Source organism: Barbus barbus (assembly GCF_936440315.1).
Source record: "Barbus barbus genome assembly, chromosome: 19".
NCBI lineage: Eukaryota > Metazoa > Chordata > Actinopteri > Cypriniformes > Cyprinidae > Barbus > Barbus barbus.
Window position 1 is genome coordinate 6,370,746 of NC_136747.1, and position 21,562 is coordinate 6,392,307.

At 34.1% G+C, this 21,562-nt stretch overlaps 1 protein-coding gene across 2 annotated transcripts in view; it reads left to right on the plus strand.

Annotated features, from left to right (window-relative positions):
- The first annotated feature begins 10,822 nt into the window (after positions 1-10,822).
- Positions 10,823-21,562, plus strand: part of rnf19a (ring finger protein 19A, RBR E3 ubiquitin protein ligase) — a 35,796-nt gene continuing 25,056 nt past the window's right edge. The window contains exon 1 of one of the 2 annotated variants that reach the window (XM_079442126.1): positions 10,823-10,996. In XM_079442126.1, coding sequence (XP_079298252.1) covers positions 10,966-10,996 — 31 coding nt within the window. In that variant the 5' untranslated portion in view covers positions 10,823-10,965. The remainder of the gene's footprint in view (positions 10,997-21,562) is intronic. The other variant, XM_079442125.1, reaches the window with a different exon arrangement.

Below are 21,562 nucleotides of genomic sequence, written 5' to 3' on the forward strand. Positions count from 1 at the left end.
AAAAGGAGAACAAAAACTGCATGGCTGACAAGTAAACTAATGTGAGCAAACGTCTGAAAAGCTTTTTTTAATTGGGATGTTTATAAAGAAATGGGATGTTGGGATCATTTTAATAAGTGGAACCCTATTGTTCTACAGTTCTGTTGTAAAGAATGAAGGCAGGATGTAAGGAAATTGTGATGAGACAGCAGGACAATCCTGGTAAAACTTATTTGCTAACCATCTCTTTTTTTCCGTCTTTGGAAAAATGACCCTTTTGAAGTTGTTGAGTGCTATGGTTTTCCAATAAGTAGGGTAACTGCTCAGCTCTAAAGCCCCTGCTGAGCTCATGTCTGTTCGGAGGTACTTTACTGTTGAATTTATTTTTAGACATTTCAAAGAAAGTGCACAGTATTTCTAATTTCTCTCAAGTGACGGTATGCCTGAACGTTAATTTCAAAAGTAGGTCACTGAGATGCTTTTTCAATCTGGTGAGTTGTTTACATAGTTTAGAAGGGTATCATAATCATCAGGTTTGTTAGCAAGGACATGGACAAAAAGTGCCTTCACCTTATATGGGTGGTCTTTCAAATAATACAGCTTCATTGTGCTGGAGAATTCTGAAAAAACATTCCTTAAGAATTCTATATCACTTTTCATATTTAATTTGATTTAAATTTAATTTAACGTTTTTTTAGGTTTGTCTCCTGCTTAACTCTTAAACATTTTTCATTTAAAAATCTGTGGTTCTCAGCCTATTTTACTCAAAAGCCCCCCATATAAGCTAAAATATTTTCAAAGCTGCTCATTTGAAAAATCGTTATAAGTTAAATTAATTTACCACAATTAGTTTATATATATATATATATGGGTCATTCTTCAATTGCGGTGTCAAGAGGTGTCCCTCTACTTTACAACAGTTGAAATAAACTTTAAATACCAATAAATTATTAAATGTTTGTATTCTGTAGGGTAAACACAATTTGTGCACTATTAATAGTTCATTTTTGTTTTAAAATACATATTTGAGTTTGAGAGATTGCATTTGTAACAAAATATGGATGTTCCCTCCATACCTTAGAGACGTATCATGGAATGTAATTGCAACAATATAACATTTTAAACACAAAGTGGTTATAATGTGAATATAGATAAACCACATACAATTTTATTAAGTTGTTTTAAAAAATACATATTTTGTTATATTTAAGAAAAAAGTTGTGTCCCCCAAATTCATGTCTGTGGTGTTACCTCAGTGGATTTTGCCCCTTTAAGAAACGGGGGAAATCTATTTGGATTACTTCCTGTGTGTAAAGATCACTGCAGGTGCTGGTTGATACATTCTTATTCATTTAGATACATTTCTGACAATTTCATGTGCCACACTTTATTAGTGTCTGTGGTGTTATGTTGATAACTTGCAGATTTTAATCAAAATTTGGATAAATACATATTAATATTTCCAAGATGTCCCCTGATCTTGAAATCATCATGATGGCAGCCTCCATTTGAGAAAAGTCTGGATTTAGGCCGATTTGTCCGTGGTGTTGCTGTCTTTTCTGGTAACACCACAGAGCCTATAGTAACTTGCGGTATAAAGTCTGTGGTGTTGCTTCAAAATGACAGACATAAGTGGCTGTGTCACCAGTGTTTGATTGAAATTATTAAAAAATCTAAATGTTCTTAAGCTTTCATTTTAATGGATATAGCAATGTCAAACTAATTTTAAATGCATAGCAATATATTTTATTAGAAAAAAAACAAACAAGCATTTTTACAAATGTGCCACCCCAATTGAGGAATGATCCCTATATATATATATATTTATTTTTTTATTTTTTTACAAATGCATAGCAACTAACCACATTATGTAGTGTTATGGTGTGTAGTGTTAATTTTAAATCACATTTAATACGTTTTTGCATCTACTTTGATGAATTTAATTGCAGTCTCTCCTACATGGAGTAATTAGGGAACACATAAGGTCCCATTTGTTAATGCATTACCTAACATTAACCAACTAGCATTACATTTGTTATAGTATTTATTCATCTTTGTTCATTTTAGTTAAGGAAAATATAACTATTCATTGTTAGTTCAGGTCCATTTAATATGAACAGATACAACTTTTGAATTGTAGCAATATATTAGTCAGTGCTGAAATGAACATTAAGATTAATAAATGCTTTAAAAGTATTTTTTAATTTTAGGTTTCGTTGTCTATATGTAGTTAACTAATGTCAACATATGCGACCTTATTGAAAATATGCTACAATTACAAAACAAGATCAATATGTTCTCCAGTCTCCTGTGAACAGCACATTTACTCAACCTCAGTCTCTGTTGGGCAAGCTTCGATGCTTTATCAGGATTCACTTTGTTAGATGTGACCTGTTTCAAAATGAGCACGTTTTGAAACCTTCAGTGTGTCGAGAGTGTTATGTGAACGCTTTCTACTGGTATTCAGACCTGGCATGTCATGCTTCCACTCAAAAAAGTTATTGTTTCCACTTTCAAAGACAGGGACTTCACATGTCTGTCTCACACCAAGTGATACCCACATGATTATTTGGATTGTCCAATGACATAACCTTTATACAAAATTGGATATAAAATGCTAAATCAGGTTTCTATATTCAAAATGATTACTGAACTATTACTATTTGAAATGTTAGCTGTTCTATAATGTTTTATTTACAATAGGAGCTCAACAGTGTGTACTATGCAGTGCACTAGTACTCTACTGAGAGGATAGCTGATGTCTGTTGATTTATTGATGCGAGTAACAAACACTGACGCAGATAAAGAGTTTCTCTCAGCTGGGACATTTAATGGCCTGTCTGTCATTGATCTTAGGGGTTCTTCTCTTTGCATAACTCATTGTGTCAGGATACATTGATGTGGGCTGCGATCCTCACAGGTGTACGAGCGATGACAAATACTTACCTTACAAAACTCAGTGCTGGTGTCTAGTAGTCTAGACTGTGAAATTACAGGGTTTGGATGGATTGATTGCTGCTGAAACAGCTCGAGATCGTTATGTGGTGCTTTACCTTCAGCAGGAGTGCTTTTAGTTCAAATAATAATAATTTACTGACCCTCAGGTGGTTGTTCCAAAACTGTATGACTTTCTTCTGCGAAACATAAAAGAAGATATTTTGAGAAAGGTCTCAGTGCTTTCTGTCCATCTAATGGAAGTCACTGAATACCAAAAAATTTAAAAGTAGGTCATGCGCATTTGGAACGATGAGTAAATGATGACCATATATTCATTTTTGGGTGAACTATCCCTTTACGATCAATAGTTCCAGTCTTTATGGGAAAACTAATAATCAATTTTCCACTTAAATATATTGTTCCTGGCACATAGCAATAATATTTGCTGGAGAGGACAGCTGCTGATATTCAACCCTGGTAGTCTTAAACAGTGCTGGGTAGTGACTGATTACATGTAATCTGGATTACATAGATTTTTTACATTAATGCATCAAATAAATTGAGAAATTTCATCTTTTTTATATTATACTTAAACATTTAAGGCAGCGACTGAATTTAAGATGAATGGTTGTTTATTGTTTTGTTTAATTAGCCAAGCTAAGTAGTTAAATTTGTTTAAATTGACATTTTATGATTTAATTATTAGCTTTTCGTGGTATAATGTCATGTTTAATACACTTCGTGATATTGATAAAGAACGGAATATATTTTCTTATTAGTTTGGTCGATAGTAATCTAAAAGTTATCAAAAGTCTGAATACATTTGGTAATGTGTGTAATCCAACAGATTACTTTACTACTATATTTTCCTGATATCAGTAATGAACTATAAGTAATCTGCCCAGCACTGGTCTTAAATCAGTTTGAACATAGCAAGGTTTGAACAAAATATGTTTTGAAAGAGAATGGCTAATAGAATGGCATTTTTTTTCCCCAAATATTGTGTTTTTTTAACAATAAAATGAACTCCAAAATTCATTAATTCAACTGAAATGCATATGTGTAAACTTAAGCACGAAAATTACACCGACCTAAATAAAAATGCAAAAAAATCTAATTAAATAAATGATGAAAGCGCACAACAAAGACTAAAACATAAACTAAAATTAAAATGAAAAATATAAAAAAAAACGAATTCAAAATATTAATAAACAGTGTTGGGGTAACGCATTAAAGTGAGTTACATAATGAGATAACTTTTTTCAAGTAACTAGTAAAGTAACGCATTACTTTTTAAATTTACAACAAAAATATCTGAGCTACTTTTTCAAATAAGTAACACAAGTTACTTTGCTTTCCCATGTATTCACTGACAGCTCTCCTGTCCCAGTGTTGAGAGAAATCAGGATTGCGGTGAAGAGGCACTTCCTTCAGACTGAGGCTTATTCATGTCACTTTTGGTGTGAAAGGGACTTTACAGTTGCCAAAAATATCATTTTGGGGTTTTTTGTTATTAAAATACAAATAAGCAAAAAGTAACATAATGCATTACTTTCCATAAACAGTAACTAAGTAACGCAATCAGTTACTTTTTTATGGAGTAACGCAATATTGTAATGCATTACTTTTTAAAGTAACTTTCCTCGAATATAATATAATTATTACAAAATTAACACTGCAAATATGATAGAGCTTTAGTTTTAAAGGGATAGTTCACCCAGAAATTAAAATTCAGTCATTAATTACTCACCCTCATGTCGCTCCAAATCCGTAAGACCTTCGTTCATCATTGACAGCAAGGATACTACCACGTTCAAGGCCCAGAAAGGTAGTAAGGATATTGTTAAAATAGTCCATGTGACATCAGTGGTTCAAGCGTAATTTTATGAAGCTACGAGAATACTTTTTGTATGCAAAGAGAACAAAAATAACAACTTTATTCAACAGTTCACCTCCACAGCAGCCTGGCGTCATTATGGAGAGTATCACAATGCATGCCTTGAACATGGTAGTACCCTATGCAGGGCAAGAAAGCGCTCAGATTTAATCAAAAATATCTTAATTTGTGTTTTGAAGATGAACGGGTTTGGAACGACATGAGGGTGAGTAATTAATGACAGAATTTTCATTTTTGGGTGAACTATCCCTTTAAGGTTTGGATTCTGAGGGTTGTAAAGGTGTTCTGGTGTTTGCTTAGTAGTTGCATTCAGTCACTGGTTTGTCTCTGTAAATCTGAACCCAGTGGCGCATGTCTGTATCTACCTGGCCAAAACTCCTTGCTCACGCTTGAGTGCTTGCGCCCTTAACGACTCTCCCAGGGCCAGCCATTACAATCACTCACTGATTTCCCTCCCAGCCAGGTGAGCATAACATGTTGTCTCAACAGCTGTTCTGTGAAACGCCTCGGGCATCTGAATGTTCTAGTATCTCAGCTGCTGGAGTGTGGTGCGAGCGGCACAAAGGTCACGGGTTTGTTCCCCAGGAAACACTGATATAATCTGAGCACTGAATGCACTGTACATCCCTAGAAGCATCGAGCAAAATTTATGCCTACAGCCTGTTTTTACAGTACTAATGATGTAGTACAGTGCTAAACCCAGACAAATACCTAGGAAATGAAAAAGTGTGCTTAATTGTATTGTAGGTGCACTTATAGTGTATTCTAGATCTTAAAAGTTTATAAAGTGCATATATAAAAAAAACAGTACTTGGAGATAAAAGGCCACTTAAGTGTAGGCCTACTTAAAGTGAGTTAACTTTTATTACTATGTTTCTTAACATACTTAAGTACACTTTTAATAAGCGTGTAAAGTACTAATTTTAACTGCAATGAGTTTTTTGATTTTACATTTAATGTTAATATATTTTAAATATACTAAAATGCAACTTCACCAGTAGAAATGACATTAACATATATTTTAGTTTATCATAAATGCTTGTCAGTACATTCAGCAGTTACGCTTTAACAATATTTCAATAGATTTATGAAATCACATATAAAGACGTACTTAAGTCCTACTTAAGCATTAAGTTTAACTAATTGAATTTAATATAAATTTGAACTGTAATAATTTAAAATGCAGTTAAGTGTCTGAAAACATTACATTTAGCTTATTCTTTTATGTTATTTCCTTAATAGTCTTGTTAAAAGTATACTTAAGTGGACTTATTTTTCACAAGAGTGGGCTTGAATGAAAAAAGACTGTACTCTGCTGAAGTTGACAGAAGTTGAATTGGTTCTGGGAAGCCTCTGTCTCAGGTGTGCGTGGAGCTGAAAAACAGCTTGAGTTCTTGTGAGGGGAGGGAGAGCTTGTACGGGTGAAGGATCACGGCACGCTTCTCTCCCATCTCCATTGACTGCAGTTGCTATGCACAGGACGAGACTGAGAGATGGTCATGCGGTTTAGCTGGTATACATGAATGAACATGCCCATTATGACCCTGCTGTTACAGATACTCTCAGCCAATCATGCAGATCCTTAAACAGAGTGTACAACCGTATATAGCTGCACATAAACATCAATCTAAAGAACATTCAACATTTGAGTTCCTTCTCCCCTCACATCAAAATATATATATATAAATAAAAATTACAATTTGCTGTAATACTTTACAATAAGGTTACATTTGTAGTTAACTACATTAGTTAACATGAACTAACAATGAAAAAGCATTTATTCATCTCAGTTCATATTAATTTGAACATTTACTAATACATTAATAAAATTCAAAGATGTATCTGTTAATATTAATTAATGGACCTGGGCTAACATGAACACAATAAACAGTTGTGTTTTTATTAATTAACGTTAACAAAGATTAATTAACACAGTAACTAATATGCTCATTGTTGGTTAATGCATAAATTAACGTTAACTAATAGACCTTACTGTAAAGTGTTACCCATTTAGCTTAAAGAAACTGAAGCCTATTTTTAGTACAATTAATGAAAATTAGCGAGAATTTTTCTGTCTTAAACTCTCATTATTAATTCTCATTCTCATTACTGTAATAAAAAAAAAAATATATATATATATATATTAATTGAATTAATCGTATTTATTTTACAGCTTTCAATTTTTTCTGATTTAACAAATTTTTTTAATCATTATATTGTGGTATTTTTGCTTACACTTTATTTTAAGGTGTACTTGTTACAGTGTAACTACATTTAAGTAATATTAATTAACTAAGGCCCGGTTTCACAGACAGGGCTTAGACTAAACCAGGATTAGGCCATAGTTCAATTAGGACATTGAAGTCATTTTTATAAGCATGCTTAAAAAAAAAAAACATTACTGGTGTGCATCTTGAGACAAAACCAAGGCACTGATATATTTTAAGATCAGTCAGTTCAAGTTGAAAGATTTCAGTTGAAACAGCTCAGACTTACATTTATTCTAGGACTAGGTTTAAGCCTTGTCTGTGAAACCAGGGGTACATGTACTTACTATATGATTAGGGTTTGGTTTAGGGTTGCTTGCATGTAATTATGCAGAATTTATTGTTATTATAATAGTAAGTACATGTAAGTGTAACAAGGACACCTTAAAATGAAGTGCTACTGTTTTTTTACTGTAATACAGTAAAAGATTATATTACAGTAATGAGAATCTGTGGTAATCATAACTTAGATTTATGAGGATTATAAATAAATGAATAAAACATCTGAAGACAATGGTCCGGTTTCACAGACAGGGTTTAGACTAGGCCAGGATTAGGCCATAGTTCAATTAGGAAATTTAAGTAATTTTTATTAACATGCCTTAGAATAAAACATTACTGGGGTGCATCTTAAGACAAAACAAAGGCACTGACATGTTTTAAGATCAGTCAGTGCAAGTTTCTTTCAGTTGAAACAGCTCAGACTTACACTTTAGTCTGGGACTAGGTTTAAGCCTTGTCTGTGAAACAGGGGGAATATCTTAAATGGTTTATACTAAATAAACACTTATTTGTTTATTTATTTTTGGTGAAACACACTCAGAATTTTCACTGATTTGTTGTTGTTTAAGACTTTAGGCGGTTATTCAGGAGGACACGTTCTTATTGATTTATATGATAGCTTTGACATAATACATGGGTTTTAATTAAATTTTTTAGTGCTAGTGGGAATTTTGGAGATTAAGCAAATACAAAAAAACTTGTAATTTTACAATTTGATTAATTTCTAAAACATCCTTCACCCAAAACACACTTTAAGCGAGCTGTTTAAAGAGAAGAGATGATTATCGTGTACAGACTGCAGTGATAAGTCTTTGCTTGCCCGATGAGTTACATAACATCATGCTGAAACGCCTCACTTTTACAAGTTTGAGCAGAATTGAAGAGTTGACATGCTGTAGGGTTCCTTACTGCAGTCCCTGAGGAGAAATAACATCTGCTCTAGAGTACTTATACATTCATGTTACCTCTGTCTGTCAGATCAGGTCATCAGTTCATTTTATCCATTACCTTTGTCCCCTAACACAGCAAAACAAACCTTTCAGAAATACAAGAATCTCTCTGCTTCCACTCTCAGACTGAAGAAAATGAGTTGGGAGTGATCCATGTAAATCATTTATCATTCATCCAGGGCTTTTCTTCATCTTGTTGAGTCCCAGATAGATTCAGCTGACAATCCTGATTGTGTTGAAGAATGTGTCCCTTCTGCCATCCACTGATTTAACGGATGAGGTTTATTTTCCGTTCTGTTCCCTTACGCAATGAAAATGTTTTTTTGTTGTTTTTGTTTCATAAATGAATGATCAATATAATAAATGATTTAATGTATATTGAAAATCTGCAGAATTATATATTGTGTTACTATATTAGCCTACCTTATATTAAGTAATACTGTGTTTCATATTGAAAAATGTGACAATATATTTACTTCCATATTGTAATGTATGTAATTTTACATTGAATAATACACTCCCTAATACATATACGTATACGTATATGTGATAAAAAAAAAAAAATATGATACTGTGGGTGTGTATAAATATATTTGATGTACCATATATATATTTGCTATATTTATATCGTAAAAAATCATGTACACAATCTTGAGGAATTTTTTTTTTTGGTTTTAATATTTGCTTTTTTCTTAAATGGCATCACAAACTTTCATATATGAAATGTATAACTAATAAAGTGAGATAAAAGTTTATAAATATGTGTTCTTTGTTGCGTTCATATATTTTTAAATGTATCAATATAGCCATGGTCTTGCACATATTGCATAATGACAAAGATAATAAAAGCACTAGCTTCCCATATGTATTGTTTAATATATTACATTATATTTTCCAGTATATATTTTTGTTTCATAAGAGATATTTGTCAAAATGCCAAAAAATTTTTTTTTTTTTGGCAAAACTGAGATTGTCCTTACACAAATATTGAAATCTTGATGTTTTGGCCTATTTGTAGTTGTTTCTACCAGTCTCTTTAACAGCTATATAAAGGTTTCCACACTCTCCTTCTCATTAGAATAAATAAGGACTGTGTCGCAGAGCACATACATATGCACACGAGCTCTGATGCATCCAGCACTCAGATGTAAATGTCCTGTGATTGTTTTGTGAGGCGCTGTTGTTTGCATGAGTAACTGGACGTGTGCCATGAGATTCTCCAAACATCATTCCTTCTGTGACGTAACACACAGCTGGAGGACGCTGGGTTCCTGCTTTGTTTTGAGATCTGGAAAATTGCTTTTGTCATGTGCATGGAGAACATTACTGCAATGCATACAAATGGCAGTTTATATTTGTCACAAGAGGTTATTTTATTCAGAAAACACTGAACCATGTGCCCTGTCATCATTTGCTGGTATCCCACAAAAGGGAATATTTTTGTTGGCTCTGACTGACTTCATATGAAGAAGCTTTTGTGCTGAAACTCTCTATAATTAGAGTTCTGGTTTGGACACCATCAAGCAGCAGCTGAATTGCTCCATATGGAAATAAGTCTTTAAGAGCTTTTGCTGTTTAACTGTGTAAGGTTTGACCACAATGGTCCAAATTACCAGGGTTTCCCGACATGTAATATTATCGGACACAGCATGAAACCATTTATTTCATAATATAAATAACTTAACCTACAAAAAAAAAAAAAAAGAAGACAAAAAAATGACTGTGTGTGGTACAATGATGGTGATACCATGGTACTTTAAGAAACAGACTTTACACTTTAGAAGCTTTATTTTACAAAAGCACAAGAATTTCACTTATGCTTATATGAAAACGAGATTAAAAATAATATTCAAAATTATATATATACATATAATTTGTTCACTTTTTATATAGACACTTTTTGTGATTAATTATTAAATATGGTATGTAGTAATTTAATATATTGTAATCAATCTCAACCACTGCATCCAATATTATTAATATTTTATTCTATGGTTAAGAATTATTACCATATACTAAGGAATTTCAAAGTATATCAGGTAAAAAAAAAAAAGGTAAGATATACCGTGAAAATAAATAGGTCCAAAAACATTTAAAGAAAAAAAATTCACAAACAGCTAGTTTTATTTAATTAGTCTTTTCTGAAATAAGCATGACAACAACTTTTGCGATTAATAAATAAATAAATAAATCGTGCGGAAATATGGGGAAGACCAATTCTTAATACAAAAACAAATGCAACAATAATAATATAAAATATTATTAAAGCTTACAATATTATAAGAAAAGCAAAAGTTGTACAACTGTCATATTTAAGTGAATTTTATAAAAGGAGATATTTTTGTCAGATTAGTAGGCTACTGTTGTGTAAAAAATAACTAGTGAATAAACACGTTGTATTAAAACATTGTACAAACAAATATCTGGAGTCTGGGACTGAGACAGATCTGATTTACGTCTTTACTGAAATACTTGAGCTTGAGGAATGCTCGCGGACTCTCGCGAGATTTGGGTTTGAACTGATATGCGAGACGAGAGCAGACGGATGCCAGTGAGTCAGAGAGCGAGCGGAGCACGGCTCGACAAAACAACTCCCTAGAAGCCTTCTTCCTACACCACACTCGGGGTTTTCCGCCTTTATTTGTCACCTGGAATGAAATGCTTTTACGTGGATGACTTGAAAGGTGAGTCGCTGGTGTATTTCGCGATATAAAAGGCTAGTTTGACTTGTTGGCTAAGGGTCGTGTGTTCGCTTTCACATTCGCTCGCGCTGGAGGACGTGAACGCGGACATTTACGCTTTTATTTTGCGAAAACAAATCTCACATTCGTCCACTTACAACAAATAACCGCCTATCTGTTGTTGTACGCCCGCTAGCTGTCGTGTAGGGTAGTAAAATCGCTTTAAAAGGCCTGTGGTGGACCTAAGGTTACCGTAGGCATGCAGCCAGCTCGCGCATTGTCCGTTTGTTTCTGTTGATTCAGTTTATATTCACACCTCCGTGATCAGGAAGTCTGTTCAAATTAAACATTTACCTAACTTTATCACTGCCATTAAACCTTTCATCTGCGTTATACACGGGTAAGACGTTTTTAGACCCATTGTTAATGTCTTAACTTAGTGGTTTATTTAGTAGCAGATCACACGCCTAATATTACTGGATAATTATAGACTACATAATCAATCAGAGAATAAAATTATTGTGCTAGTGTTGAGACTGGTAAGCATGTTGCTGTTACATTCTGTGCTTGGATTATTTCCTGTAAATGTTAACTTGCATGAACAAGTACAGTTCTGTGGAAATCGAGTGTGTTTTGATGAAAACGAGGATTCAAATGTGAGTAAATGCCCGTCTTAAGTCATCCAGCCTTAAAGTTCAAAGGGTGATTTGGTGTAAGGATTGTCCCTAACTCACCCAAGATAGTATTTGTAGTAATAGTGAGAACGAGTAAACTGGTTTCTGGGATGGTAAGTTAGCTGGAAACCTCCCACAGCTGTTGGTTAATCTTAGAACTGTGGTGTTGACCTGTGTCTGCTGTAAATGTTGATTCAGCATCCACTTTGGCGTATCAGTCTGAGCCAATATTAGAGATGTGAGAGAAAGAAATGGGTGTTGTAGGGTGTCAAAACCCCACAGCAATGAAGATCTCCATGATTTAGGTCTATGTTCATCATTCTGCTGGTGGTGAAATAGGGGATCAGCTTTTGATGTAAATCCAGCATGGAAGCGGCTTATCTTCAGTGTCTACCAACGTGGTCTGGTTTTGATCTGAAAGCAAGCGAGACACACAGCACCAGCGGATGACCAGAGATATTTGTCATAGTGTATCACAGTGTTTTTGAAAGTGACTGAAAAAACCTGATCTTGGCACAAAATAGACATCGCTCCTGATTAAATACAATTATTTAATTATGTAGTATATGTAAATCAGACTGGATTTTAACAGAAGTGTACTTGTTCATGCATGTTAGCCATTAAAAAAATGAATCCAACGCATAATATATAATAGCAACATGTTTACTGAATTAATTTGGCATAATTTCTGATAAAATATTATTCATGTTTATTTATTTTATACGTTTTTATTAGTTTTGTTTATAAGTAATAGGCTATTTAACAGAAATATTTTAATAAACATTTGATAAAATATTATTTGTGTATAGTGCTGTCAAATGATTAATCGCATCCAAAATAAAAGTTGTTGTTTACAAAATATATATGTCTACGGAGTATATTTATTATGCATATATAAATACACACACGTGCACGGATACATTTAAGAGAAATATTAAATTATATTTATATATAATATAAATTACATGAATGAATATAAATACGTGTAAATATTTTCTAAATATATACTGTATTGTGTGCATTTATATATACATATTAAATATGCACAGTACACACACACATATATTATGTAAACAAAAAACTTTTTGGATGCGATTAATCATTTGACAGCACTACTTGTGTATGACTATTTTATATGTCAGCAATATTTATCAAGTTAATAAAAATTTCTGATTAAATATTACTTTTGTGTATTTGCTTGTGTGTATGTATGCACATTTATTTGTTTATAATTTGTAAATTATAAATATTTATTAGAAATAGTATGCCAAATTAAGTCAATAAACATTTCTGATAAAATATTGCATATACATAATAACTGTTTTTATGTTTGTAAGTAATATGTATCAGTAACATTTATCATATAGTTTATTTACATATGAATAAATCATATTTATAAGAAATATTATGCCAAATTAAGTAAAAAAACCTCTGATGCTTATCTATCATGCAAAGCAGATTTTGTTTGGTAGGATCCGGATGATGTCATTATGCCACAGGTTATTAGACCAGATTTGGCAACTTGGATAACCACAAATGAAGCAGAGGATCTGTTTGAGAAGGCTGTGATGAAGTTATTTGGGCGAAAACCAGTGTGATGTTGAGATCTGTGTGTATTTACCTTGTTTACGAATTCCCCATGGTCATATTCTTGACCCTAATCAAAGTCTTGGGCTTGTTTCTCTTTGCGTAGCTGGAGAACAATGGGTGCTTTATGCTCGAGCTGGAAGTGCCATGAAATCAGGTGGTTTACTAAAAACACACCAAACTGTGTGTTGTGCATTTTAAGGGGCCAGATATGCCTCGGTATGGCACATGGCAAGTGGTGTCGTTGTAGTACGCCTATGGCCAATGTGTGTTAACACACTACATTAATTCCTCTAAGAAAAAGTTTTCAGTGACATTAAATTCAAAGTCTTTGCTGTAGAGGCAAATGTTTTTGCCTGCCTCGGGTGTCAGTGTTTAAAGCATGGCTGGTAATGTAGTTGATGAATTCTTTGTGTGCAGAGGTCAGGGCCTCATTAAAGCAGCCACAGCGTTTATGCATGCATTCATCACAAGTCCCCATGCAATGGTTTCAAAGACCTCATTGGCAGTGATCCGTGCTGCAGCAATTTATCTAATGACTAGGCCTAGTTACTCGTTAATTTCTCTTATGATCTACAATTCACCTAACAATTCAGTATACCAGCATTCAAAATAATAGTGATTAAAGGGCTGTTCACACTAAGGATGATAATTATAACTATAAAGTTTTAATAATCTAATTTTGTGAGGAAAGGAAAGGTCCTAACCATTGTTATACTGGTAATACAGAGGAACAATGTAATTGTAATCACTTTTATATATATTTTTTTCTTGCTGATTAACAGCCAATCAGAATCCACCAACATTAAAGAGTTTGAGCGTTTAAAGTGGCAGATGAAACAGACTGGAGAAATTGAGTTTTTTTTTTTAATAGAGATCACAATTCTGAATGGACAGCTAATCAAAATAACATGCAATTTAGAGGTTCTGTCAAATTGTTAATTGCTGCAGAGTATGATCGTGTGGGTATTTCAATCGAGATCAGTCTTTTAACGTTATACGATGTTTTTGTGTCATAAGTTTACTTGTGCACATGCATCACTGTTTTCTTTGTTTTGTGAAAAAGATTTTCTGTGCTCTGTCTGCATTGGTGTAAGGGAGTGTTTCCTCTATTGCTGTGCTGAAAACAGTCTTGTGAAACAGTGTTCAGGAAATCCATGGAGACACGTGTTTGTTAAAGGAAGTGTGACTGTGTACATAGTGTCTATGTAACGCCATTTCTATGTATTTTACTCTTGTAGGGCTGAAGTTCATGTTCTGTAAACAAGGACAATGAACATGAATCACTTCATGAAAGAGAATAAACTGATATTGATTTATTTTTGCTCAGTTTTTCCATGTAAATCACTTATGCATTTGCGTAATTTTGCCTGAAATCTGTCATTTCCTAAAAGCGACAGATAAATCTAATCAGAACACTTTCACTTTCATTGGAGTGCTCTGTATCTGGAGATGAAGGGAACATGACGGCAAGTGACGCGCTGTTTTGAAAGCCACATGAATGCAGGTGTTTCGATGCGGAGGCTTGACTGCTTTTTACTTCTCAGTTTGTTGTTTGTAGTGTCGTCACGGTACCAAAATTCCAGTATTCGGTACCGATACCAGTGAAAAATCCACGATTTTTGGTACCAATTTCGGTAACAGCAAAACACAAAAACATGCTAATTAAAAAACATACTATTTTTATTAATAAAGTCAAACAAAAATAAAATGTACAAAAATCAATGCCATTCTTTATATTTATTTAAAATTGTGTTTCAAGTTTTTTTGCAAGTAATAAAGTATGAAAAACAGTATACAAGTTTCACCCAAATTTAATTTCTTTTATGAAATTTAAACATTTTATTTTGTTAAAATTAAAATATTGAAGAAATATTGTTTGACTTTCTTTTAAAAAATAAAGATTTATAATTTTTTTTCAACAGTAGTAGTACCACATACATTCTACTAAATAATAATAATATATTTCTGGCACAATGTCTTTAAGATAAACTTTTATTTTGACGGGTTGCCTTGAATACCTTTACATTTCTGTGTGTGTAGCTATATGATACGACACTGGTTTTACTCGAATGAAACGGTAAAATGCTTGTGTAGTGACTCTCAGAGCAGTTCTGGAGATGATGTTTATGTATTCATGTCCTCATTGAGATGGCAGATGCTGAAATCACAGCGAGCGTCAGGCACGCTTCAGTGTAACGTTATGTAGTAAAAAAAAACCCGCGCCTCTGCTCCATTCATTCATACAAAACATTCAAATTTCAATTGACTTTTGTGGCTTAATATTTACAGATACTAGTCCATGTTACGATTTGATTTAAGTGTAATGACCTACTTTTGATTAATTCATCCAAACTTTGACAAATTCCGTGCTAAACTGTAAATTACGTTTTTATAACTGGATTCTGAGATTCCGTTCGCGTTTTCTGCATCGCGGAAATCGTAGGGCCGTACCGGGTTGACAGGGTACTCTGTACCACGGCTACTTGAAAAAACCTGGTACCGTGACGTTTTAATTTTTTTGTACCGACTTGGTACTGAAGTACCGGGTCTTTTGACAACACCAGTTGTTTGTATTACACTTGCCAGTTAAGTTTAACTTTAAACTTCTGCATTCATACGCACACACACACAGTTGATATTTTCAGCTTCACTTTTCCCAGCAGACATTGTGTACAGCAGCCGTATATAGAAAGTCTGTGTGTAGCGCTCATCAGTTGGAGCTAAATCTTACTGCTGAATGACCTGAGGAGGTCAGCTGAACTGGCAGCATCTGGATCAGTTGGTGACGTCTTAATCTCCGTCCTTCATTCAGCATCTGAGAGTGAAGCTCCTTTTAGATTAGCCACTCAACCCGCAGCAGTCTTAACACTATCACTGACCAGCTAGAGTTTGCAAATACTGCTGTGTATGATGATATTGAGACGACTGTGTTGGGGGAAGAAGCTACATGAAACCTGTCACTTCCCAATTGTAATTTCAGTTTGTAAGTTTGGTTAAACTACCAACATCTTTTGTTCACTAGTGGATCCTCTGCAGTGAATGGGTGCCGTCAGAATGAGTCTAAACTAGTGCTGTCAAAAGATTAATCTCTATTAATTGCGTCCAAAATAAGTTTTTGTTACATGATATATACATGTACTATGTTTATTATGTATAGAAATACACACACATTCAGTAGGCCTATATATCTTTTAAATATTTACATGTGTGTATATACATGTATTTATATTTTATTTTATATTAAACATTTAATACATAAACAACGGATTTTTCTTAAATATATACATGCATGTTTGTATTTATATATACATAATAAATGTACACCGTACACAGTCATATATTATGTAAACACAAACTTTTATTTTGGATGCGATTAATCGTTTGGCAGCACCAGACAGCTAATAATCCACAAGTAATCCACAACTCTCCAGTCCATCAATTAACATCTTGAGAAGTGAAAGGCTGCATGTTTATAAGAAACAAATCCATCATGAAGACATTTTTGCTATAAACCATCACCTGTTGTCGTCTTGCATCAAAATCCACCCACATAGGCCTATGTTTAGAACTGTTTTGGACTCTTTTACTTGTAAACAGTGCTTGATCTGAAAGCAACAATTTGAAGTTAATATGATTGTGCATTATTTACATTACTTATGGATTATTGCAATGTTTTTATCAGCTGTTTTCTTCTGTCGGCACCCATTTACTGCAGAGGATCAACTGGTGAGCAAGTGATGTAATACTAAATCCAAATGCTCCAAATCCATGTTTCCATGAAGAAACATACTCAATTAAATTTTTTAGGGTGAATAATTCCTTTAAACACAAACAAAGATATATTTGTTAAATACAGCTAATAAAAATAGAAAACACACAAATTTTTGTAACTGAATTGAAAACATGATGAACAACAGTATTTTACTACAGATTTTCTGAAATTTGTTTTAGTGACAAATGAACCAACCGAATGAATGAATTGTCTCTTTAAAGGGATGGTTCACCCAAAAATGTAAATTCTGTCATTAATTACTCACCCTCATGTCGTTTCAAACCAGTAAGGCCTTTGTTCATCTTCGAAACACACATTAAGATATTTTTTGATGAAATCCGACGGCTTTCTGACCCTGCACAGACAGAAATGTAACTGACACATTCAAGGCCCAGATGTTTGAATGTTTGAAGCACACTGTCAAATCCCTCAATGAATTCTGCTAAAAATAGGTCACAATTATGCCGTATGCTTGCCTCGCGTTATCATTATTTAATTTTAGGCAGTCATTAAACAGAAAAAAAAGAGAGCATACACTCAACATTAACCGGTGCATAGCGTATTTATTCAGATCGTCTGGAGCAATGCAGAAATGGAAAATCAATCAATAGACTGACAGAATTCTTAATTTTCATATAACGTTAGCCAACATATTAAAACAATAGGACAATTTATAGATATTAGAGATAACTACAAGCAAGCAGACCGTTTCGAAAAGAGCCTGGAAATCCCACAGCACCACCGAAGTGGGTCTTCGTTTAGAAGAATAGACGGCACGGATGGGATCACGGACCGCAGGGACGGGTTGTAGTGTATGAAAGATTGACATTTGCTGGCTTTAGCTAGCCTCCAAGCTAACGCATGCGTGCCTGTATTGAATAAGATTACACATCGCTCCAGTAGAGTTATTGTAAGCCAATTTGACATTACACAGTTTACACAACTTTTCCATCTCCTCCTAATAAAAAAAAAATCCCACACCTTACTGGTCTTTCGCGTAGTCATTTTGAGCTCGCCGCAACTGACATGAAGAAGACGCATGTGAGGCCTGAGGGAAAAATGTAGTTTCCGCCCAGATATGCTTTTAGTTGTGCTTTGACTACGTAGTTAAGTTATTAACATCACTACTTATTTACTCCCTAATGCTGCCATATGAAGTATTGATGTTTAACATCACTGTTTGTTCTGTTCTGTATGTAAACGCACAGGATTTCTGTTTTATTATGTCTCTTGACACAAGCGCCACCTGCTAGCCAGAGGTCATTTTGCTTGGTTAATATTTTATAAGAGCCATTGAACACTACTGGTTGTAGCTTCACCTGTCCTTGTTCATTCTGCTGTGTTCTTTCCTGGTTAGATTGGAATGGAGATGGATTATAGCCAATCTGAATAAGCCTTTTCTTTTAGCTGTTCAGCTGACAGCAGTTTGGAAAGCAGCTCGGGGATTTTGGATTTGGTGTGTCAGGCTTAATATCTGATCAAAGCTTTGTGTCCAGTATAAATATCAGTGTGATCGCCATACAAGGTGAAACGTGGAGAGTGATCAGGACGTAGCAGGGCGGGCTTTTAGGAGTAGAGCAAATGTACGTTGTCACTGAGAGGAAGTCTGTCCTCAGTGAAGAATGCTCCCGGAAATTGCTTTAATAAGCTCATTACAGAAATCCCACTGCATTCTGTACACACGTCTGCTTCTCCTGAGAAGCACGCAGGATGTGTGTGTGTGTGTGTGTGTCCTGAAGCAGCTGGGACAGTGGCAAGCGCTCTCCTGCTGGCATAATCGGCAATTGTGCTGATGAAGAAAAGCCTATTTGGTCTCTTGGTGAACACACAAACACAGAGCAGATGAACATGGCCTCACAAAATGCCTAGCTGCTGACATCATTTCCTCCCGGCCCTGAGCTCACTGGAAAAGGGGGCGGAAGGGAGAAAAATGGGGGAAAAAAAGAAGGGTGGAATCCTCCTTACTGTGCTGTCGTTCCTGCCTGTTGCTTTGACTGCTCCTTCTCAGCCGCTTTGGGTAGAGGGAAACTTCTTAGCAACGTAGCTGATTTACATGGTTCCTTGGAGTCAGACGTAACTGTAGTGGCCATATAAATCTCCCGATGTCTCGCTCATGTGAGCTGCTCTTTATTATACTGCCTGCTGTTTTATATGAGCTAAATGGCTTCCATATGTGAGAAATGGAGTTGCAAATTTGAATGGTGCATTCAGCAGGAAACTGGTTTTATGGAATACTCATTTTATTCAGGTATTTTTTTTTTTTTTTTTTTGGGTCAAGATTCTTGCTTTGTATTAGATTTGTCCATGAATGTAGTCTTTTGAGATTTTCTGTTCTTATTAGTTGTCCAAAATGATAAACTATGCCCCATGGACTCTCATACTGTCTAGTGTTTTCTGTCTACTGTCTAGTGTCAAGCCCCTTTTTGGGCACTGATATTTCAGCAACTGAAAATATTTGGCAGAAACAGCAAAACATTAAAGAATTTTTGTTTTGGGATAAAACCATTGGCCAAAACAGTGTTTTACGTTTAATTTGCACGTCTCTGGTGATGTGTTTTGACCATGTCAAAACTGTGACTGCATGGGCTAATTCATGATCTGAGAACGCGACAACCTAAATAGCACACCAAGTTAAGTTACCCAATTTAAATTACCCAATCTTTTTTTGGCTTTTGGCTAAATGGAAAAATGCAGTTTTGGTTTAAAAAACAATTGTGCATCACTAGTGTGCTTTGTACAGTAGTTATTCTTCTTATTATTTTTTTTATCAAATGTCTTGGTGTTTTCCTTTTTTGTTTTTTGTTTGTTTTTATAAAGTCAGTGAACATGACATTAGCAGTCAGCTTTTTACGAGGGGTATAAACAGATTCTGAGTAGTTAAAGATTGTTGTGATAATGAAACTGTTCAGAAACTGGTTTTCTTTTGCCCCAGCTTGTCAGGATGGATTGTTTGTCTGTTGTCTCCTGGGCACAGTGTGTGTTTGTTTGCTATAAAAGCATTTACACCCATTAAATGAAATTCTGTGAAGCTCTCACAGATGTAATTAACTCTTTCAGTGTTTACATGAACTCCCCAAGACCCCTTTAGTAAAAAAAAAGACCCCTCACTGGAACATCGCTATTTTTGACTTTTACTGTAACCTAGTGATGTTGAAATTCTCTTCATAAAGGCCCAGATTGAAATATTAAAAGCTAATGCTTATGTCTTTTGTTATACCAGTGACTAATTGCAGCTGATACAGAGTACTGATTTCTTGTCATGGTGATCGGCCGATTCTGCTGCTTCAAGGTTTATATATGTAATAATGTTATAAATAATCACAAAAAATATTCCTTGTACAGTGAACATTTGGGGTTTATGCAGAACATTATGTATAACAGGATACTTAATATAAGACCAAAATAAATGCAAACAAAATGGAGCAGTCTGATGCAACCCCCACAAGGTTTATTTAAACCTTATCCAATAGTAAACTGTAGAAGATAAGCATTTGATTTCCTAAAATTGAGAAGTCTGATTGTTGAATTCAATGTTTAATCTAACATTGTCCAATGTTAGAGAGAGGACAAAATAAAGAGACATTTAAGCTCCAACATGGAGAAGTCTGATGTAACTCATAAGGTTTAATACTGTCCAATATAAGACTGAAGAGGAAAAAAGAAATCGAAACATTTAAACTACTGAAAGAACAAAGCGGAATAGTTTGATCACTGTTATATCCACGGGCGCTGCAGATAATCCGCGGGTACCCAGGTGTTGTGAGAATTATCTTTAATCGTTCAAAAATGTTCGATATCGATACCGATACCTTGAGTTCGATACTGGTTCCTGAACGATACTTTTTTCCATACCAATTTTATGAAAACAGTTTTAACAAGATTACATTATCTCAAAAAACTTTGGTTTTATTTTTTTCATCTTGTTGACATGTATACAAACTCAAAGACTCATCTCCTGAGCCACTGCACAAAGGAACAAAATACAGCCAACACAAATCAAGTACAAATAATTTTAATAAAGCTCAAATAGTTTTCAGTTTACACTAGTCCGTGCTCGTTTAAAACGCATAGCTCAGACAGAATCATCATTTTTATTCATTTATTCTAGGTTGTTAAAGACTTCAAGAAATGTAAAATCCTTATCCACTTTCAAAAGTGGATGTTTTATTTTCTTTCACAATATGTTTTATTGTTATTAAATTCTATGTTGTAGTATGTCTAATTATTTGAATGCATAAAAACTACTTAGTTTATTTAAATTTATTCTTAAAACAGCCTTATGAAATGTTTTCTTTTTCCTCAGAAATTTTGTGTTCTGTATCTGGTTTTCAAATGAAGGCATAAAACATTAATTTCATTTTTCTTTTAAATTATTGAAGATAAAACTTTATTTATTTTGGCAAACAAAATTTTACTATTAAAATTAAAACATGGAAGAAATGTTGTGTGATCATTAATTAAAAAATAAGAGTTTTAATAATTTTAATAGTAGCCTAGTAGTAGCAGTATGTACACTCTGCTGAACAGTATTAA